Source organism: Ictalurus furcatus, chromosome 5 (assembly GCF_023375685.1).
Source record: "Ictalurus furcatus strain D&B chromosome 5, Billie_1.0, whole genome shotgun sequence".
NCBI lineage: Eukaryota > Metazoa > Chordata > Actinopteri > Siluriformes > Ictaluridae > Ictalurus > Ictalurus furcatus.
This window is the reverse complement of record NC_071259.1, coordinates 6,611,061-6,634,939: the sequence shown is the minus strand read 5'-3', so window position 1 is coordinate 6,634,939 and position 23,879 is coordinate 6,611,061. Positions and strand designations below refer to the sequence as shown.

Below are 23,879 nucleotides of genomic sequence, written 5' to 3'. Positions count from 1 at the left end.
TAAACACATCCTTGACGAAAGGAAAAATCCACCCTGAACAACTTGCATATTAATCTTTATAATTAACATGTGATCATCACTGGCGTCCAAAATTGCTGCAATTATTTTTCTCTATCAGCTTTCATCGACATATTGGTCTATTTTCACTTTGGTTTCCTACATTATCCATAATACGACTTGACTAGATCCTGATAGTGGCACTCCTGATGAGTTTATAGCCCCCGCTTCATCTCTACCTAAAGAAAGCTTTAGGCTACGACTACATTAATCCAAATACATTTGAAAACACATCTTTTTCTCTACATTTTGGCCTTGGTCTACACTGAGACAGAGGTTTTTTCCAGCACAAAAAAAAAAAAACAAGCTTTTCACAAACGTTCTCTTTCAACACGTCGTTTTCGTGTTGTAGCGTGGACTGAGAAAATGGACATATTAAAAATCCATGACATAGTTTTAGTCATGTGACCCATTCAACTCAAAACAAACAAGATGGTGGTTGATGTTGTACTGCAATTGTTGCGCATGCTATCCAGTTTGATATCTTTGTTAAAGATTAATGTCACTTTGTACAACCTCCAGATTCACTTTTAAATAAACGCCCGATGAAAATGGCACAGGCAAAGCTTCTAATGTTTTTTCACGCATGCGCAGTAAAGAGATATAAGCGCTTTCAGACGATTCACTGTGGACGATCAATTTTTGGAAAACATTTGAAAAGTTTGACAGCGTAGATAGAGAAAATTAAAATGCAGTTTTCAGATCTATCCGGATTAATGTGGATATAGCCTTAGTCCTTTAGTCTGGCCATCTCTCTTCCCTCCTCATCTGTACACTGTGCTCAAACAGATTACGTTCATAAGCTTCTCCTTTCATGCTAATACCATCAAAACCATTGTGCTTGCCATCTAGTAGATCGCTAACTAGCTGAGCCCTAACTCAGTGGAATTAAATCATATAATAACGTTGGGTCCAGGGTTTGCTGTGTCCACAAGTGAACAGAGACGTCTCATTAATATGATGTTGAATGTTGCTGGGAAATGGTGAGTTAGCAGCTAACAGCGAAAGCTGACTGTTTCTCCTGTTATCCCTTATGTTTGAGAGCGTTGAGATTATTCTCCTATTATGTGCCATTGTAACTGTGATGTCAAAGTGGAAGACAACGGGTAACTTCTGATGAGAATAGCAAAAATACAGCATCAACCACTAAACACATCACAAATATTTCAGTATATATAAAAGTATAAACAGCCACTCCAAATATTTACCTTTGATAGCCTACTTTAAATCCAATGGGTGTTTTTCTTTTCTTTTCTCATGCTTCAGGTGGAGAAACATCTGGACCATAAGGTGATTGAGCTGGTAATTTAGCTTATGAAGGTTTTTTTTCTCCCTTTCTACTAATGATAATTAACATGCAAATGAGTTCAGGGACTGGTGAGAGGTTGGTAGTGCTGCTTCATTCATTAAGGCCTTAATTACTGTTTGAATTCTACACTATTAGATATTAATCATGCTACTTTATGTTCTGGGAGAGAGATGCTTATGATGATTTTGAATACCCCCCTCCCCATGCTTTTTCCCAGAATCCCCTACCTTCCTTTGTCCAAGATAAATAGCATCAGTCACTTTATTTTTTTTATTTGAAAGCATTCTTCAACGACAGCACAATTATGACGACCTACAAGAGCTAGTAATGAATATTCTTTCACCTTCAATGTACAGACACATATCCGCAACATCTTTCGAAACAATTCAACTTGGGTTTGTTAAATTAATTATGAAGTAGAAGGCATTTCAAACACTTAAATTCAGATTTTAATTAGCTTAGCTTCATTAAGCAGTTTATCTAAGTTCAGCCCTTAATTAAATAGCATATTAAATTATACAGTGCCTTAGGCATTGGTACCAATAGTACCATAGAGAGATCAATTTTATAAACGCATCTTAACAGTTAGGGTAAACCATAAATGCCATCCTCTGCAGTAATTTCTTTTTCAAATCCAATTTTCACTCTTTCTACTATAATGATTACTATTAACATGTTAATCAAATGATTGACTTTAAGCAAGCAGCATGTATCTGAAGCCTCCAACATTGTAGGGGACATCATTTTAATAATGCACAAGCAAAACTCAATTTTATGGTATCGATTTTATTTCATTTAACATGTGTTGGATATCAGACATCGTGTTACAATAGTCAAAGCATGCACAGCTATACATTACTATTGGCATGGAATCTATAGATCAAATGTACAAAACAACAACAAAGCAGCAAAAGTAAAGTGCACAATCAGTGAAGAATTCTTCAGATCTCTTTCTTAAACACTTGGCACAAACTATAATCCAAACTGAACGGCTATTGCACATGACGTGGAAACAGCGATGGACTGGGGATGATTCCCTCTCTCTCTCTCACACACACACACTCATTACATGTAAGAGTTGAACATTCCTTAAATATGCCTTTTATATGTAGTAATGTGTTGATATCAATCTCAGTGTAAGACAATATGGCGCAGATATACATCACAAATCCTAGAGGCATTTCATTAATTCAAATGATATTAAATAAGTAGTCCATAAACCTAAACAGCAATTTTTCCCTCAAGGGAATTTCATGTTTCACTAACAGTCACCACATACTAGAACATTTCATCCTGCATTCTTCATTTCATGTGTTTTTCTTTTAACACAAACCTGATTATTTGATTTACCTTAGATTAAATAAATAGTGCCACTTCTATACACGCAGCCAATGAACAATGCAAATATACACCGTTTTTGTAGTGTGGTTGCAACAACAAAACCATGCCTCCTGCACAAGCCACAGTGCCAAGACTACATGCTGGAATAATTCTCGTTCTGCACCTACGGTCCCGCTTCCCAAACACTGACCTATTTTCGCACCAGTAAAGACGCCAAACCCAGTACCAAAGAAAACTGCTGTAATATAATGGGCTTACTTATACAGATGTAAAAAGGTACACATAATTCACAGGAAATCTTGCTGTCCATTCAAAAGTCTGTTTATGTGGTGGTTTGGGAAAACCTGCTGGACTTCTGCTATATCTGAATTCTGGCCAAAATTGACGAAAAATTTGATTTTAGCTAAAATCGTGTTTTCTCTGCCTAGAACATAAAACAAGGTTTAAAAAAAACAAAAAAAATCTCTCTCTCCAAAACAGCTTGGTCTTGTCTAGGCTATCTTTCTACAAAGACTTTTTTCACATTGGGTAAGGAATCAGTCTGTTTAAATATTTTAAAAACCTTGCTAGCGCAGTGTAATTTCCATACATAGTGAACAACATGCTTTGATCAAGTTGTTATTGAGTAGCTATGTGTGAGAGCAAAACAGGCATAAGCCTCAGCAATTTGGTTTATAAATCAGAATTATGAAGTAAGAACGAAGTATATAAATTTGCTCCCTTTTCATGTTTGAGGTGACATTATAATGCTAGAACTTCATGTCTGGTTGAGATCCAAACTTATTTCGGTTCAAAATTTCACCATGTGAAGAGTTTTCCCAGACTGTCACACTTTCAAGTCACCCAAAGCACATCTACCCTGCTGAACTCTATTAGATATAGCTGGGTTGTGACTGTGAAACATTATTCCCATATTCATTTCATCATGTGAACTCACACAGAGAAGATAAGGATGCATTTGCAATCTACTGTTTTCTTTCTTCATGGCATTTTAGCGTACAAAATATCAAGTATCGCTGTAAATCCCACTGGCCACAGCCTAGACAAGACGACGAGTTCGAAAACTTAATGCAAAGAATAAATAATTAATTCACGCAAACAAAATCTATTTGCCAAGAGAAAACAAAGGTCTTAAAAAAAAGGTTACCTTTCTTTAAGTTCTCTACCTCAGAATCCTCAAAGGCAAGTGTACATGAAATGCCAAAAGAAAACAACAAGTCATTCCAGACTTCTAATCGATTTGGTATTATTATTAAATCCTCCTCTCCTCTTCTGTTCTGTAAAAGCATGGCTAAAAGATCTCATCATTTGTACAAGCAGAATAAATTGACTGAAAGAGGGAGTAATTTGGGGGTGCTCATTTGGGAGCACTCTTTAGGTAGTAGTAGAAGTGAATGATGTTGGTCTTGGTCATGTAGCTAAATAATTAGACTTTATCTTAGACTTTAAGTATTCCTTTATCGGCTCTGATGAAGGTACTGTTGGGTGAACATGTTCAGTTCGCTGTCCAACCAGCCAGCTTTGTTCCTACAGAAAAATTCAAAGACATCATATATAATTAACAATCTCATCAATTTCCCTGACTACATTTCTGCTCAGACATACTTCTGTGCACGGAAGAGGACAAAATCTCAGGGTGTTACCTGAGCAGCTTGGCTTTGCTCTGTAATGTGTCCAGGTGTTCGATCTTGCGGTTCATGTCCTGAATGTCTTCTTCCAGCTGCTGACGCGTCACATCGACCTGCTGGCACAGCTGGTTAAAGGTGCCTGCCAGCTCCCTGGAAGAGACGGACACATACACATTAGCAAAGCACTTGGATAAATGCTTTTGTGGTGCATTGCATCTCTAAAATATCTCATTTTGAACACAACCAGGACACTGGCTGTCATCAAGTTAGTACACAGTATTCCTTCATTGTAGCCATTCAAATGCAATGTAGAGCCTTGCCCACTAGAGGGAGCAATGAAAGAACCCTGAAATTTTCATTTTAACATTTATTACATCCAAGCTTATAGTAATTATTTACTGGGAAAGCTCTGACGATCTGAGAATTGGAGTCATGGAAGACTCTCACAATCAAAATGAACCAAATAGAGGAGCCATTTTCAGATTTTGGTGAGATTTTGATTGAATAAACAAGAACACGTACAAAGAATACTAATAGTAAACATGCTGGAATAGATTATTTCCAATATTTGGGCCAAATTTAATTATATAAAGAAGACAAGATGCATCTTATTCCATTTCAATAACTATTAATTATAGCAAATTACTATACTGTAGTAGTCTGAAAGTCTTTTGAGATATTGAGGAATTGGGCAAGAACATGTAAAATAATACAATTTGGCACTATAGTCTTCGATTACAGTAATTTTATGCCTTTTTGACCTCAATGCAAATGTTTCATGGTTTTAAGTAAATTTCCAACATTATTGCATTATTGGAAACACTTCAAAAAGGTACATTAATATGTGGTGGATGATTATTGGTTGAGAAAAGTGTATATAAAAAATCCTAGAAAATACTAGAGGTCGACCGATTGATCTGCACCAATAACAGATTGCTGGATCGGTTATCAGCAATAATCCACACCAATAGTTTTTCCGGGTTGCGTCCGGGAGTGGCTGAGAAGGGTCTGCTGTCATTATACAGTACGAGAGCGGCCTCTAGAGGCAAAATAAAAACTATCACTGACTAATTTTGTGTTATTTGAAGTATTTCTATTAAGTATCTCTATTTTTATTTGATATTTGGAGTGTTACTTTGTTATTATCGTTAGTTAGATTCGATTGTGTTACATTTTCATTCGGTTTGGACGCAATTTATTTTATTTTTTTGTAATAAAGTTCAGCAGTATTTTATTTTCAGTGTCATGTTTTCATTCAGTATCGATTTTAAAAACTATAGGTTGATTAACGGCAGATACTGCCCACCTTAGTTATTGGTTTCGTTAAAATCCACTATCGGTCAACCCTTTAGTGTATACATACAATGTTTCCATTCCATCCAAGACTAAACATTTCCCATAAATCCACCCCCCCCGCAATTCCATTGAGATTTTCCAGCTTAATTGAAGCTTACTGCTGGACTTGGTGGCTGCAGTTGGAGCCGGTGTAGCTGACGATGAGCTGCAGCTTCTCACTGGCGTAGTCCACAAACTGCCTCTTGAAGGCTCGTTCTTTCGCTTTAGTGGTCCATGTGAGCCTCTCGTAGACGTAAAGAAGGCCATAGAGCCCCACTGACAGAGCAATAAGCCTCCAACCTACAGCCTTCCAGATCTGACAAACACACACACAAAACATGTGAGTACGGCGGTTGTAAAATTTAGACAAGACCGTAAAAATAGGAAAAACAAAAACAACCCACATCTAAATGTTTAGATGAACAACAGATATCTTACCACTCCTCCTACGACTATGATGCCCATGGATGTTCGGGACGTAAGAGAAGCAAGTCCTGTCACCATAGAGACCATGAGCTCTTCCTGGGTCACAGAGCCCTGTGGGAAGGGGGGCATGGCAGTACCGACAGGAGTGATTGCCAAAGGCCTGGGAACCTCCAGAGACACAAACACAATTGGCAGTTATTTACATAAAGAGATACATAGTAAATAAACTTTGGTTTTTTTTTCCCTCGATCACTTCAGAGTAAAGAAGTCTCACTGGCAATGAAGCTTGGATAACAGCAAACCTAAACACCATCATACAGTGTGAAGCCAGTCAGTACCTGGTCGTTGTAGCCCATAAGGGCACGGCGGGTGTTCTTAGGCCCGAGGAAGCGATTGACCAGCATGGTCCAGCCTAAGGAGAAGTGGAAGCCGATGTCCTCCTGGAAGTCTCTGCACAGCTTGTCACAGTTGAGGTCATAGCAGAGACTGAAGCACTGTCTGGGCACCATCTTATCCACTTGCTCCTTCACTGGGGTGGGCAGCAAGGGCTTCAGGCCATCTGGGGTAAGTACAATGAAGATGTTCGTTTACCAGGCACCGCTGAATTGGTATAAACAGTGTAAGACTTAAGAAAGTAGTCGGTCAATAGTAGTTATCGCCGTTGTGCGTCTGTACCACCATCACCATCACTACCACATGAATTTGAAATTAAACAACTGTCAAATCAGGTTAAAAGGCAGTTTCAGCTTCGCAATGCTAGCATAGCTACGGTTGCAAGTTAGTATACTAAAACCTAAAACTAAGACTATGTTAAACTAAAAACTAAGTATTACTAAAAACCATTATAAACCAATGTTTCACTTTTGAATGCAATACTTGCAATACAGACCTATCATTTCAGTTTGTGTGCTGTTCAGGGCTGCACTGATGGCGTTCGAACACCTGTCAGACATATTCTTGCCCAGACCCTCTTCTATATGCTTGTGAAGCTCCTGCAATCCAAAACCACACAGATTTCAGGTGCAACAAACCCAAGTACCAATCCTCTTTGCTAACACAGGACTAAATACGGGTCAGGAAAGCTGTGTACTTTTCACTCTGATCTGGGAATCAACAATAAACAGTAAATGAACAAAAGTGAAAGCAAAAGGAATGCACGTGCGCATACAGTACAGCATAACAGACGAGGGAAATTCAGTGCTGGAGCTACTGCACTCACGTTCTTGTAGACTTTCAGAACCACTTGCGAGGGATGAAAGTCCATGTGAAAATCGTCTACCAGCACGTGCAGTCTCCTTATCTCCTCTGCCATTGCATTCGACACCTTAAAGACAGCACAATTTTAAAGGATAATCAAAAAATTATCCATATTTTGCTATTAATTCTCTACTTTTTTATTTTTTTAAGATGTCATACTTGAAGTAGTAGCATATAAAGCTTGGTAGAATCACTTTGCTTGTTCAAAGCAAGTGAATAATTATTCACCATTTTCTACCTCCACATTTCATTACTCTCACCACTAGATGGCACACAAACACAAATATCTATGGAGCTGTGCTGATCTCCACAGATATTTGATACAGCAGGGAGGACCTGTGTCAAAATATGCAAAGTAAAGATAAGCCTAAAGCCTAAGGGTAGTGAATTTAATGTTTAATGTCCTGATACAGCTGGTGTTTCTGGAATCTAGGCATAGTGACTGCTTTTAGAATCGTTCAAACAGGTTGACGCATGGTAATTAAGTGGCGCTTTATGTTACCTGCTTTTCGACCTCCTCTGTGATCTTCTTTATCTTACTCTTGCAGTCCTGGGTGAGCAGGTCCAGTTGCTTATCAATGAACTCCAGCCTATCCTCTCGCTCTTCTTTTGTTTCCATGCAGTGGATCCTGAATCATCAATCATCACATATTTTACAAGAGGATTCGGATGAATTTTATAGCAAATGCATGTTAACACATGTGAAGAGGTATTAGTTCGAGCCTCGCCTTCACATATTTACTCAGACCGATACAAACTTGGATACGAGATCAGTTCAATTTCAGATAATCCAAAAAGACTTTTTAAGACCATTTAAAAAAAACAAACTGCAAATTCCAGACCACAGAAGACACCAGTCACTTTGACTAATTATACTGGATATTTTGAATAGTGGGTTACTTCTGATTTGAGAGCCTGGACTGATTGTGGAATCATATTACTGCTTAAGGGCAATGTGCGGTATTTCATTTCACACCTCTGCTCTTGGGCTGCCACATGCACCGAGTCCATAATTAGTCGTAGGGCTTCTGAGATCTGCTTGGCCCTCACGGTGTGCTGCTCAAACTTTGTTTTCACCGCTGACTGGGAGATGCACTCCTACAACCAGGCAAACCAACAGTTTTCAGACAAATAAAGAAATTACCCGTTGAAATGTTATTTTAGAGTGTCACATGCAGACCATAAGTACCTACTTCAAAACGCCGCTCGAAGTTCTGAAACTCGAACATTCTAGCTTGAAAGCCTTCAGCCAGTGCACCACCTGCAGTGCAGTAAAAAGGAAATGAGGGTCAATAGACTGTTAAACCAATTTTTGCACACCTATTCAACAACTTCACTTGTTTGGTAATCCAGACGCCAATTATATGTTATTTGAGAAGGGTGCTTGGACCCCTAGTGGTCTATATATTGTAGGGGCCCATGAAGCGTCCTGTTTAAGACATCTGTACAAGTTGTGGCTTACCTGCTTCAGGCATGCCCTGGGCCTTCTGCACACGTGCCTGCAGCACCTCTTTAGCAGACACAAAGAAGATTCGGTCGCTGGCCTGCGCTCGGTCCACCACCCCCAGTTCATCTACCAGGAAGCTGGTGCAGCGGTCCATGTGCTGCCGGCGGACCTGAAACACACAACGAGCTTCACTCTCTCATACTTCTCTTTACTTGTGACCAAAATGGGTTAGAAAATGCTGCTATGTAAACCAATAGCATTGTAAAAAGATACATACATTTTTTAGATTAATATTATCAGTCACATAGAGAATAATGGCACAAAATGAGCAGTAGAAATCAAATTTTATATGCAGAAAGTAAACAATTCTGTCCAAATATAGACATGAAATCAAGGTCATGCCATGGCCATCCCGTCCCCTGACTTGAAACCCATAGAAAACCTGTGGGGTGAACTGAAGAGGAGAGCCCACCAGCGTGGAGCTCGAAATTTGAAGGATCTGGAGAGATTCTGCATGGAGGAATGGTCTCAGATCCCTTGCCATGTATTCTCCAACATCAGGCATTTTAGCAGAAGATTCAGAGCTGTTATCTTGGCAAAGGGAAGTAGCACAAAGTATTGACTAAAAGGGTGCCAATAATTGTTGCACACCAATAATTAAGAGATTTTTTTATTTGATAAACCTGTGGTGTGTTTGCAATTGTTTGATATCCATGGGAGCAGAGTATTTTTGTGATTCATTATTTTTTTAAAGAAAAAATCAAAAAAGTTTCAAAATAAAGATAATTTTTCACAGCCTTCTTTGCTCATATTTACCAAGGGTGCCAATATTAGTGGAGGGCACTGTATAATATTAGATTGTTTCCCTCAATAAAGTATAATATTTTGTCTCATTTGTTTAATTGGGTTCTCTTCCTCCACTTTCAGGACTTCTGATGAGATTTTGGGTCATATTTATGTAGAAATATAGAAAATTCTAAAGGGTTCACAAACTTTCAGACACTACTGTACACATGATATTCAAGATGGTCAATTTTAGATGGGGGGGGTAGAAAAGAGGTCTGCAATTGGTAATAAAAATAGATCTCTGACACATGCCTCATTAGGGACAGCTAATAGGGGGCTGAAGTACTAAGAAAGTGGTTGCAGCTTTTTTAAGCTCCTTTTGTTTGCTTGATGCAAAACAAAACACTGAATCAAATGAGAAATTTGGCCAAAAAGTCTGATACAGATGCTTTTGGACCAACGTCAGGCCAATATGATACCAATAATGGGCTCATTAATATCTTGGCATTCTTTATTAACCTCACAGTTCTGGTTTCATTTTCAATTCCTAAATCAGCAATCAGTTGTTGTGAGAAAAAAGAAAAGCTACAAACATAAATCTAGCTGGTGCTTACAATTGAGACACCACTGACCTTTTATTCCACTCTAATAATAAAGATGGAATGAAGCTACACAAGCAACACAGCCATTTTCTAACTCTCTATTATAGTAAATAGTACTTGCTAAGGAATATTTTTAACAAAGCCCTGGTGTACTATTTAGTAGTTTCAACATGCACTTCTGCCTTTCTGCTTGGTCTCGTCAAGTCATTTGAATAGAAATAGGGTCACGAGACGTGCGTCTCGTTTGCGGTCATACCTCCTCCATGTACTCAGGCTCGTTGGCCGAGGCGTCCCAGCGGTTGTTCAGGATGAAGATGTTAGGGCTTGAGAGTCGCTCATTCACCTTGTGAAAGAATGATTTCTCCTACAAGGGCAATGACAAAGACAAAGAAAGAGAGAATGAGAGTCTTGCTCACTTCTGCCTCATTTTAATGCTTTGTTAAATCCCAAGTTTTAGAGCAAATGAACTGTTTCATCAAAACAAGCCTCGAACGGCTGTTATTCTGTAAGTGTTCAGATGCCAGGCATTCTTTGAGCTCCCATGACACTCCCACACAGGGTCAATCAAATGCAAAATGTATTTGCCTGGGCCAGTACTGGTTGGACTGCTCTTGTGTCATTGCTTAGTAAGTCATCTGTGGTGATGAAATCTTACTGTCTGCATCAACGTGGACTCTGAATTGGCCACTAGCACAAAAACGTCAGCATCCAGGCAAAACTTGTCGATCCAGCTGTCCAGCTCTGTGGTGACATCTATGCCAGGGCTGGAGAAAGGAGGAGAATACATCATACTCGGCTTTGTGCAGTGTTATACAGTTTAAAGTCACACGAGCACGATGAGTCATGATTTTCTGATACAAGTGTCTGAAGAGGTCAAGACAAATATTATTCAGGTTATACCGTCCAATAAATACATAAATCTATTTGTACGTGCGCGTGTGTGTGTTTGTTCTGTTCACCTGTCCACCAGTACCAGGTCATCCCGCAGTAAAGCACACTTAGCTTTAGGCCACATGACACACACCAGACTGCCTGCATCCAGCTCCTGGTCCTGATGGAGGGCATGGGCCAGCTGGTTCACTGTCTGCAAACACACACACATGAATAAAGCCTACAGGCAGAATCCAGTTCTTTTAACAACACTACTACATTAACATTAATATGATGATACACAAAGATGCAGTTTTCACTTAAAGACCCCTTGAAATCAAAATTCAGCAGCTTTTAGAATGAATATGTTAGCCTTAAGGTTATCTATAAACTAGTGTCCTCCAAAACAATGACAAAACTCACATTTAGAAGATATATGCCTTCAAAATTTACAGCCTCTCTCTACCACCGATACGGAGCGACAATTTTGATGACATCCTTCTGCACTTCAGCTTCTAATCACATTTTCAGCCCAATCAAATGCTCTCTAGAATCTGAAGAGTCCCGTACACAACATTATAAAAATCCATGGTACGAACTGTAAAGTACAGCTTAGCCCAGGCTGTGAGGTAAACTAAACACTATTAGTATATTTAAAAAGGGGGAGGGGCCACTTGATATGTCCCACCCTGACTTCCTGTTTCAGTGAAAAATATCAAACATATTGAATAACGCTGTGCGTTTCCAGGCACTTCACAGGGACTTTAAAGTCTCTTTGTATTACAGTGCTAAGTATGATACAGTAGTCAGCTTCATGTTATTTTCTCTGTGTATTTTTTTTCTTACAGCTGAGCGAATAATTTATTGTAAAAAAAAAAAAAAAATTTGAATGCTTCTTTCTACAACTGCTTTATCTTCTTATTATATCCTTCTATGTCTATAGATGACTGCTCAGACACTACACATTACAACTGACCAATAAAATTAAAGCCTGAAGAAGTAAGCTTCAGCATTTCATCGTACACAGTTTGCACATTAAAAAGCCTTGAAGATGACTTCCTCGGCTCGTTAGATCCTTACGCTTGTGCAAGAGGCAGCAGACAGACTACAGCTCAGCAGCAGGCCATGTGCGACAGTCTATACAAGCAGCGCATTGAAATGAGAATACACCCCGACGTCTGGGTAACTCCCAGGAAAACCAGCACAGGCTGCTTGGCAGGAAAGACCTGCAGCGTGTGTTACATTATAAACACATCCCTTTCTAAGACAACACACTCAAGGCACCGCCAAGACAACACACTCAATTGTGTACAAGTCAAGACGTCAGTTCATTCTGTGTCAACATCCTAATAATTGATCGTTTTAAAATGATCCTAATTAGTCCCAAAAAAAAAGCTCTGGATGCACAGTTTTCAACACACTCTGCAAAGGCAGTAGACGTCTGAGTGAACACCAGAGGAAGTCTACGCAGCTGGCAAAGGCCATGTGAAATATGAAACCTTGTTTTAGACCTCTTCATGACAGACAGCTTTGAAATGCATCTGCATTTAGCATTATTCTGTACGTCATGCAGACAAGCAAAGCAGAAATGCAGTACGTGACCGAAGGGTGTACGCCTGTGCGTGTACCACGAGAAAGCACGCTACAGTCAGGAGACTGTGGCGCATTATGTCTATGCAATGTTTAGATGCTGATAAGTGCTGTGTGATCTTGAGCAACACTTTATTTCAATTTCTGCACGTAACTCAAATATTTTAATAATCACTGACTGCATACCTGAATTAAAAAAAACAAAACAAAAAAAACCCTTATATTGGGGAAAAGGCAGCAACGTGCTAATACAGCCCTAATAACATTGCACAGATTTTGCTCTCTCATGCCTTTTAGTGCGACATGTGAAGTCATGAGACCGGAGATAAGATCGCAAAAAACGAACGTGTGGCCCTGTGACAGCTGGCAGCGTGGACCTCCACACTCACGTAGGACTAATTATAGGTCAACCGGATCAGTCCACAGCAGACAGATCAGTTCAGTGGTGTCAAAGCCGTTAATTTACATGAGTTCCAAAAAATACAGTTGGTGAACGCAAGAAGGTTTTTCAAAACTACCGACAGACAGTAAGCTTCAACATGAGAGTCCAGTACAAAGAGTTTCATCCAATCATACATAAAGATCAAATACTGTTATTGTCTAATCATGGATGATTAGATACATTTAAAAAATACTTTAATCTAGGAAATAAATGTACAAAAACTGGATAATTACTTTGTTGTTCTCTATACTAGGTTGAATAAATACGGGTTTCGGTAACGGTACTAGTTCTTTATACGGTTTTAACCCTATATTCTAAGTAAGGACTAAAACATGACGGGAAGTGCTGTTACAGGAAAATAATCAACAGTGGGGTGCTTTGATGCAGACTGGAAGCAGAGTTCCTGTTACGACACCAAAATGGATTATTTTCCACTGATAGCACATCCTGAAGTGTTCTATTCTTTTAGTTAATTAACGAACAGCACAACATTTTTTTAAAATCTATTTATAGTTACTTTTCCTGTTGTGAAATGTCCATGAAACAAGTTTGTTCATGTTATCACTTCTGTTATAGTAACTATTAACAGTCATTCCCTCACCAGCCTCTCTTTTTTCCCCAGTCCTGAATTTAAGACCAAGGAAAAAACAGCTTATGATGTAACCAAACAACCACAAAATCCTCTATTCTGAAGACTTTCCAGGTCAAGTTCCAGCTATACATCTGACTGATGTGCTGATACTGGAGACTCCTTCCATAGATGCTATTTAAACATCACCTTACCATATAAACGATTACATACATCCCTAAATGTGGAGCATCCACCATGTATTTTGGATTCTCGCAGATGGACTATTTAGGCGTGAGCTGCCTGGCCAAGGACTCAGGCAAGATCGGGCAAAGAACAAGACACATTTGCTAAGCTAAGCAATTATGATTCATTCACAAACTATGTGCTTCCTACTGGTGAATGGAGCACGCATTAAACCTAGCTTAGAAATGCTGAAAAAGACTTCTAGGTCCAGCACTATAGCTAGACTTCTATTATGACTACATGCATGCACAATAAACACCACCCTGTTCCTTCACTCACTTTAACGCTCTTCTTTTCCTCAGATCCTTCTGTAAGCAGGAATGCATCGTTGCCGTCAGTCCCTTCTACACGCAGGAAGCAGTTGGTGGTGTGGCCAATGCCCGATGGTAAAACTTTGTCCCACAACATGGCGTTGATCACGGAGCTTTTGCCATTGCTTGTCCTGTGTGTACAAAACAAAATCAGGGGTTTTCACACGTGAGCCAAAAACTCCACTAGCATCAAGAAGCAAAAAATAAAAATAAATAAAATAAAATTTACTGCCACCCTTGGTAAAAATGGGTAAAAGAGGCACCTGTGTCACCCTATATTTATAGCCCAGAGACATAGCAAGTCCTATACGACCAGTTAAGAGTTCCTAAACTCTAGAGGGTTGTCCGATAGTGGGTTTTATAGATACTGATAACTATGTTATCAGATGTTTTCATTCAGCAACAATTTTGAAAACTAACACTCAAGGTAAAATATTGCTGACTTTTATTACAAAAATAAAAACAGTACCTCATGAAAACTTTAATGAAATAAATGTACAAATGTAAATATATATTAATTATATATACACACTATTAATAAATATTAAAGTAAATAAAAGATATACATCCAAACTAAACCAAAAGGAATATGCAAAATATAAAAATAGAGATATCCAAAATGAATAAAAAAAAAACAAAACAAAACAAAACAAAACAAAAAACTTCAAATAGCACAACAAAATTTGTCAGTGGTAGTTTTTATTTCGCATCTAGACGCCACCCTTGTACTGTCTGTATAATGACAGCAGAACCTTCTCAGCCGCTCCGGCAATGGACGCAACCGGGAAAAATTATCGGTGTGGATTATTGCTGATAACCGAGAGTTCCAGCAACCTGTTATCGGTGAAGATTAATCGGAAAAACTGATCAGTCGGTCAACCTCTACTAAACACACAGGGGAAAAAATTCAAAAGTAAAATATAAATAGAAACATTATTCGGTTATGTTTTTGTTCTAGGGGTAAAAAAAATTACATTATTTTTTTTCCCCTCTTACAGCAAATTTACATAAATTAAAGATTAGGTTTCCCTCATATTTTTTTAATTTACCACAAAAAAATGTTTCTAATATACCCCCGCAATTTCTTTTCTTTTTTAAACATGAGTGCCAGTCATTTTGGAGCTGATTGTACATAGGCTCCTTGGGATGTTGCATATTATTACAACCATGTGCTCTCTTTAAACAGTTAGCATGCATACACATTCCAGGCTGCATTATGAAATCTTTGAAAGCAACCACACCCGGAGCAATAAACCATCGTTTGAATGCTCCCAGCATGAGTCTGAGCCTGTGTGCGCCTGGGCCATGTCAAGTAGTTAATGCGGTTGTTAATGAGTCACAGAAAGAGCACAGAAACAGTCTGAGCATCTGAACTTGTGTTGGGAACTGGATGTGACCACGTACCTGCCAAAAAACACCACTTTCATGTGTCTACGGGACAGCACCTCGCCGATCCCTGCCACCTTGGACAGGTAACCCCGTACCTCCGCCACCTGCTCCTCTGTAGTGACTGGATCCAGCTCCTCATTGCTGTAAGTCTCTGTTACACAAACACAACACAACTATGATAACGAACTCCAGAGAAACTCTGACATTATCCCATATCTCTAAGGACAACCAAAAAATTTTTGCTTCATGCTGTTATAGTTACAGGATAATCAGTGTACTTCTATTAAAAGTTGTTGTGACTGTCTCAACACATCACAATAAAATTAAAGCACAGATATTATGGTTTTGAAACATGCATAATTTTGTTTTAGAGATCTCATACAATAGATTTACATGCATCCAAGGTCAGAAAACACTTTAATGTGCTCATAATTTAAAGTGCAGCATTGCCCCCCCCAGTGTCACAAACAACTCGTTAAATGATCCGTTCTAAAGGATTCATTCTAAGCTCCTCCTTTCAGAGAGCATACTCTGCTCTGACTGGTAAGATGTCCCAGTCTGTTGTGATTGGTCTACCGTGTCAAAAAGGAAATGCCCATAACGTGTTTCAGTTACGTCTGTTCACAGCAGCCAATGAAGATCAGACACAGGGCTTTTTGTTACAAACCTATGTAGGTTTGTACAGGAAGTAAAGTCTGGAATTACTAACGACTCGTTTCAGCTGTTCAGAATCGGTTCCTTCTTTTGGGAGTCAATCAACCTGTTTGTCATATGCTTTGATTTTTGAAACTTTGACTTTTTACATTTACAAACAGTTATATAACACACTACATGAAAGGTAATATTTGATATAGATGCACTTTAAGGGTTTGTATTAACTGACTACTTGAAGTCAGCATTTTTACATTTTTCTATTTAAATAAAATACATTATTTATTATATTTTAAAACGAGATGTGTGTAGAAATGTTATTTTGCATGAGATTACAAATTTCTGTTTCACTACGCAAGTGCATAAGAGAGCTGATTAAGTGAAAAGAGCGTGTAGCCTGTTTCTGCTCTGCAATGGCTCTGACTAAGCCCATCTCTCTCATCATGTCCCTCTGGTCATTTTATAAACTTGTAAAAGGTTCTTCATAAAGCCTCACGTCCTCGGGAGTGTTAATCGGGACCGACATCCATGATGTTATCACTGTGCTTGACATTCCTGGAGCCATATTTACCATTGCAAAATAACAGAACTGATCCAGGATCAGATCCTGCAAACCACATATAACCACGGATTACGGCTCATCTGTGAGCACTTACCTTCCAGAAAGCCCGAGCTCTCTTTGATGTAGGCGCCGAGCTGCTCAAAGATGCCATTGATTTTCTTCTTGGCGGTGACAAAGTGCTTGAGCGGGGAGGCGTTCACCTCGGCCATGAGTCGCTTGTCCTTTTTGCCGACTGCACTGGTGTTGGGCCGCAGGAAAACCAGAGACATTGCCCTGAAGACACAAGGGAGGGGAAAAAATGTAAAAAGCAAAATACAAATCAAAATACTGTTGTGTGCTGGATTTGAGAAATTATCTGTAAGAGTCAACAGCCTGAAATGAGCTTTAGGTGACTGTAGTTAACATTTAGAAATTAAGCGTGAAATAAAACGTGTAAAAAGTAAGGAATACAAGATGTCGGGAAGTGCTTATGACCAATCGGAATCCAAATGAAACTGCACTGTGGTATAAATAAATGTCGGACACTGGACAAGAATTAGACATAGGCGAAACATCTCATTAAGATCCCAGTTCAACCCCTCTAATCTTATTTTTGGGGTTATAGTTGGGATATGGAATGAGTTAACCCATTTTTAGCATTAAAGGATTTTTAAAAGCTGATCACATGACACAGAGCAGGGTTATATAAAAATTTTAAAAATAAAAGTAAACGCATAATACACATCAGAATAACCACGGTAAATAGAAAATCAGTGGACTGTCCACACTTGCATGTTTGCTTACAGCCTGTAAATGTTTGTAGAAAGCGGAGTGTGTGAAATTCTGCATGCATCCAAAACAGTGCAAACAATGTCCGGTTGAAGTCGTTCCTATTGTGTCTATTGGAAGGACACAGTTCCAGATGGACTTTGTTTGCTTGCTTGTCATGTTCAAATGATGTGGCTGCAATGGACTTAAATTCTTTTAAAAAATATATATATTTTTTAAATAATGCAGCCATATCCAAAACAAGACAAGACATCCAATTTCCTAATTTGTGTGTGTAAGCATGCTGACTAATCTCATTTGGTGAATCACAATACACTTGACTCAATAATTAATTTGTTTGCATGTATTTAAAAAAAAAAAAACAAGGTCAGAACACTTTGTTGAACCTGAGGCAAGTCACTGACACCTGAACTATTTTGTAATCAAATCCTGAGCTCTTACAGGCCTAACTGGACATTTTGGTCATGCCTTTTTTTTTTTTAATTCTTGCTGGTATGTTCAGGTTGAAACAGACACATTAAAGACACACTTGTATCAATGGGTAGACTTCCGCTTGTTAAAACAGGCTTAATCTCAGGCATTAGCCGGATATACTGTATTCGAGTCGGGCTGGGTGATATATCGATATAATATCAGTATCATGACGTAAGATTACATGATACACTTTTCTGAGATATCGTTGGTATGGTGATGGTAGGAACGGATGCCGACGTAATTAAAAACAAACAAACAAACAAACAAAAAAACTTAATTGTCTTTGTAGGCATTAAACAAAAGTATCATCAAACTCAGTTTAATGTTTTTATTTTATTTTATTTAGTTTACTACTGTTTTGCACACAGTTTGTTAGCTCAATCATATATCGTGATACACATCGTGTGATATGATATATTTGTCATATCGCCCAGCCCTATCCTACATACAAGTCATTATTGAACACAGCAGTGCGTCAGGAGAATTTCAAAGTAGCACAAATAACACTAGAAACTACACATGCAAAAAAATTATATGATAAGTAAATACATTAGTGATTTGTGTTCTAGGACAGGTTTATAACAGAACGTCGCTCTTCTTCCAATACATTTTTTTAAAGAAATAAACAATACTAATGCTATAATAATAAAACGGGTGTGAATATTTATCATAGCCTTACCTTGGAGTAGTACAACAATCTTGCGATAAGAAATGTGTCCAGGAGCATTAAATAAATATCGCCGGTGCTATAGCGGTGGACCAGAGGTGACCTTTCACCCAGTTACCAGAGTTACACAAGCGCGCGCCGGGTCAACCATGATCACAATGAGAAAGACTAGCTTTAAAACAACCACTTCTAAATCTTTACAAAACACCGTTTGCTGATGTGAGAAAATCAACTCTAGTATCAACCCTGTGTGATTCAGCAGGCAGCAGAAGTCCAATGTCAATGTCACACAACACAAGGCACTGCTCTCTATTCCGATCCGTTCAAAGCTGAAATCTGCGCGTTAATCCGCCATCACGACTCTTAACATCTAACATTCCTCTGTAAAGCCGTGCTCTTTGTGTATTTAAAGTTGCCTCATGTCTTCACCGCATGCCGCACAAGCAGGGGTTACACCTCTATTCGGTCTACTCTTTCACTTCCGCAATTTTACTGCGAGGCAGACTACACTAGCGTCTGATTGGCTGCGTTGTCTGTATGAAAGCCCCGCCCACAAAGCCTCCCTCATGTGTGATCTGCGCATGTGAACGAGTTTGACTCCTAGCTGTGATTCAGGGTCAACTTTATTATTATGATTGTATTAAACACTAGAGTAGAGGAGATCAACTACCATACACGCTGCTATAGTTATTAGTTCATTATCAAAGTTGCAAGTCAAGATTGGCAAGTCACATCAATAAAACAGGGTTTAAGAGAAATCTCATACACCTAGAAAGAGTGTAACCTTGAATCTGACTGCATTAAAATAATATATATATATATATATATATATATATATATATATATATATATATATATATATATAACAGGATCAGTGCTTAGAGTGTTTTTGTTTTCATCCATCCATCTTCTACCGCTTACTCCTTTTCAGGGTCACGGGGAACCTGGAGCCTATCCCAGGGAGCATCGGGCACAAGGCGGGGTACACCCTGGACAGGGTGCCAATCCATCGCAGGGCACAATCACATACACACTCACACACTCATTCATACTGTTTTTGTTTTTTACAAATAAATATATTACATTTACATTTTAGGATAACTGGTTTGGAAAATCACCGGCGAGAATCAACAGCCTTAACTTTGGGTGACTGTAGTTAACATTTTAAGCATCAAATAAAATGTGCGTTAAATAAAAGGTAGTTAATTTTCACAAGATTCCTATTTTCTATACAGACATGGAATAAATATCTCATTAAAATCCAAGCTCACCTTCTCTAGTGTTATTTTAGATGCAAACTGTGGTACAAGCTACTAAAAAGCAACTATATGCTGTGAGTATTTTATTTTAATATCCATCCATGTTCCATACCTCTTATCCTACACAGGGTTAGGAGCCTGGAGCCTATCCCAAGGAACTCAGGGCACAAGGCATGGGACACCCTGTACGGGGTGCCAACCCATCACAGGGCACAATCACTCACACACAACGAACAATTTGGACATGCCAATCAGCCTACAACACATGTCTCTGGACTGAGGAAGGAAACCCCCAAGGCAAAGGGAGAGCATGCAAACTCTACGCACACACCGGGTGGAGGGGGGATTCAAATGCCCAACCCTTTAAACCCAACGTTTAATGTCCATCCATTTTTAGCATTTTAATGGAATTCTCAAAATCACTGAAATAATGTTCCTCTCAATGTTTCTTCCTCATGTTGTCTCAGGGACTTTTTCCCTGCCACAGTCACCTCTGGCTTCCTCATTATGAAACTAAATCTATAGCACAATTTCAATTTTGTGTGTTTTTTGTGACAATTTTTACTGTTAAAAGTTCAATTAAAATAAAATTGAATTGGACCAGAGATTACTGGACACATCTATGAAACCAAGTGTGAGCTTTGGGAGAAACATTTCTCTGACACAACCTGACAGTATTAAATGTATGGACAAACATAATACTTTTAAAACAAACAAAGTTAAGTTTTATAACATTTGGGTTGTGTTGGCACAATTATAACATGGATTAAGGCACAATCATTTGGTTCTACAAATATGTATGAAACATAACAGCTTCAGAAATGGGTGCCACTGCACCAATCAACACAAGTCATCCAGCTTGAAACTGAAGCCAGTTTAGTTTATTCCCCCCAGGCTATAGGAATATACAAATGTACAGATGGGTAGATATTTGGGTCTGTTATCTTCTTAAAAACCACCCTCCCTTCTGTTTAAAAGTGTGGGACAGGTGCATATAAAAATAACCATTGCTCAGACAGTTATGTATACTCCTTTACAATATAACAGGTATGTAAACGATATGATATTTGACATACAGCTCCTGACAACAATTTCAAATGCTAGAAAATGATTTCTGACAATATTGATTGGTATGAAATGTATATTCCTAAATACAATATGATTGTAGTTAAAAACTATAAAAGTTACATTTCCTGCCTCATCATATCTTATGAGCAGATGCTGATTGACAGCTGCAGATAACCTGTCCTCGATAGCTTACTCTCATCTCTTCTGCCGTGATGAGTGTATTTTTTAAAAATTCCACGTTTAATTTGTTCAGCAAATATTCTGTACCTTAGTTCCCTGGTTCCCAAGCCTGGTCCTGGACTACCCCCTGACCTGCATATTTTAAGGTTTTCCCTGCTCGATCACAACTACTTCAACTCAAGAAGAACTGCTAATCAGCTGATTACTCGCATTTGTTGTGTTGAGACCAAGGAAAACGCTAAAATACACTACGTGGCCAAATGTATGTGGACACCTGACCATCACACCCATATGTGGTTCTTCCCCAAACAAATTTGGAAGCGTACCCAGTTATACAAGATGTCATTTTATGCTGTAGCATTACAATTTTCCTTCCATGGAACGAACAGACCAAAACCTGTTCCAGCATGACAGTGCCCCTATGCAAAAAATGAGCTCGATGAAGGCATGGTTTTCCAAGGTACACCACAATGAACACCTTTGGGATGAACTGGAATGCCGACTACACACCAGGCCTTCTTGTCTGACCTCACTAATGCTCTTGTAGCTGAATGGACATAAATCCCCACAGTCATGCTCCAAAATATAGTGGAAAGCCTTCCCAGAAGAGTGGAGGTTATTATAATAGCAAAGGGATACTAAATCTAGAATTAGATGTTCAACAAACACATATGGTTGTAATGGTCAGGTGTCCACAAACCTTTGGCCATATCCTGTAGTGTAAGTAGCACAGGGGTAGCTCCAGGACAAGGGTTTGAAAACTTGTGCAAAGGACACCATCCTTGACACCCCCATGCCACACCGCGTTCATGCAGTAATTCGAGCAAAAGCAGCCCCGACCAAGTATTGAGTAAATAAATTAACATACTTTTCAGAAGATTGACATTTCTGTATTATAAATTCTTTATTCTAATATTTTGAGATACTGGATGTTTGATTTCCATGAGCTGTAAGCCATAATCATGATTAAAACAAATAATAATAAAAAAAAGGCTTGAAATATTTCACTTTATGTGTAATGAATCTAGAATATATGAAATTATCAGAAAAAAATAATAACTTTTCAACAATATTGTAATTTTTTTTTTTTTTTTAGATGAACCTGTAAATTACCTAGCTAGTTCATTAAGAAACAGTTAATACACCAATTTAACAATCTGAGCCACCAGCGTGTGTCCTTGGCTGGCATCATGGTTGGGAGCGGTAAAATTATTGAAAGCGATTTTCATCAAGATCATTAACATTAATCATTATTACAGATTACAGAGCTCTGCTCCAAAACCTATACATAACTAACGTTAGCAAATCAGTATTATGAAAGTAGACGGTTAAGATGAACAACTTACCAAGGAAGAAGTGACTATGAGAAGTCTTCAGGCATGTTGGTCCAAGAAAACGAATATTTCCTCTTCCAATAGTCTCTTAACAGGGTCTCTGCTGTGTTTACAAACAACAAGGGCAGAAAACCGTGACCAACGCTTCTGTAGCAAATAGTGAAAAAGATGAACATTAGCAAGCTAAGCTAGTAAGATTGCAGCAGGTCAATTCGATAAGTAAAACAGTGAACAGACGATGTGGAAATACAACAGCTACTGTTACTAAACATAAACGTCCTTGCTACGTTGGAAAAATAAACTTAGTAAGTAGTTCGTTTACACAAAATTAACAATTGTCCAATTACTAGTAAGCATTAGCATTGCCTACTTTTCTCCGGCTACAATTTATGACATCATCAGAACGCGCCATTGTTTTTTTTGTACGATAATAGTACTACAATATCTTAATAAAAAAGAAAAAATTATATATAAAATAAACGAGCAAACATAGAACACCACACAACTTTTAAATAAAATTCAAACACTTAAACAATCGAATTACAAAGTTTCTTGTTTTTCTAAAAGCGTAAAGTTAATGTTGATGTATAATTCCATATATCAGTGGATACAAAATATATACAGATCTGTGCGAAAGTCTTAAGCACCCTATTTTTTTTTTTAAAATACAAATTTTGTCTTAGCTGTTTATTTTATGACTTGATTTATTGAGTCGGTATATTACTTTTTCAATAATTAATTCAATGTTACAGGTGAAAAAAAAAACGTTTGTATGTCAGTAAAGAAAGTAACATATTACATAATAGACCCATTTTAAAAATTTTAATGAAGGCTGTCAGGAATTACCTGCTAAAAAAAAAAAGCAAACGCTAAAGTCAAAGTCTTCAGAAGAACTGTGGCAGATTCCCCAATATGCTCAGAAAAACTAGCAATTCCCTTAAAAATCAAAGAGTTATCACAAGAAATAGTGATTTCCGATTTCCAGGTACTCGTGGTTCACTGGAATAAAGTTGGTTTGACGTTGGATGTTCGATATTCGCGGATATGCGGAAATTAAGGGACCGTCTTTAAAGTTACATACGACATTGTTAAACAAGTTTAATTTCAATAGCATTTGAAGGGAATGACTTACAGTCATATAACCAACTGTAAAGTGTTCATCTGGGTGTCAGCTATAATGCACACCTCTTAGATTTTTGATATTTAACAAAATAAGCTATTAAATCATATGTAAATATTGCCATGTATTTTATTACTGCATGGGCTCATACACAGAATATACCATAATTTAAAGCTCAATGGCATTTGAAGG

General features: G+C 38.2%; 1 protein-coding gene across 3 annotated transcripts; it reads right to left on the bottom strand.

Annotated features, from left to right (window-relative positions):
- Positions 1 to 2,101: 2,101 nt before the first annotated feature.
- mfn2 (mitofusin 2) lies at positions 2,102 to 23,621 on the bottom strand. 3 transcript variants are annotated; one of them, XM_053624503.1, is made up of 19 exons: positions 23,414 to 23,621; positions 22,580 to 22,714; positions 16,912 to 17,090; positions 15,620 to 15,755; positions 14,184 to 14,346; positions 11,148 to 11,272; positions 10,844 to 10,952; positions 10,445 to 10,552; positions 8,816 to 8,969; positions 8,547 to 8,614; positions 8,330 to 8,451; positions 7,856 to 7,982; positions 7,316 to 7,420; positions 6,986 to 7,088; positions 6,435 to 6,655; positions 6,109 to 6,264; positions 5,790 to 5,986; positions 4,351 to 4,485; positions 2,102 to 4,234 (listed from the first exon to the last, which is right to left on the bottom strand). In XM_053624503.1, exons 3-19 carry the CDS (start codon positions 17,084 to 17,086, stop codon positions 4,165 to 4,167), a joined length of 2,274 nt encoding a protein of 757 aa, XP_053480478.1. In that variant the 5' UTR covers positions 17,087 to 17,090; positions 22,580 to 22,714; positions 23,414 to 23,621; the 3' UTR covers positions 2,102 to 4,164. The 3 variants fall into 3 exon arrangements, with proteins under 3 accessions (XP_053480478.1, XP_053480481.1, XP_053480479.1); XM_053624506.1 differs by having other exon boundaries at positions 22,580 to 22,670; XM_053624504.1 differs by lacking the exons at positions 22,580 to 22,714; positions 23,414 to 23,621 and adding an exon at positions 18,739 to 19,454.
- Between the last annotated feature and the right edge of the window lie 258 nt (positions 23,622 to 23,879).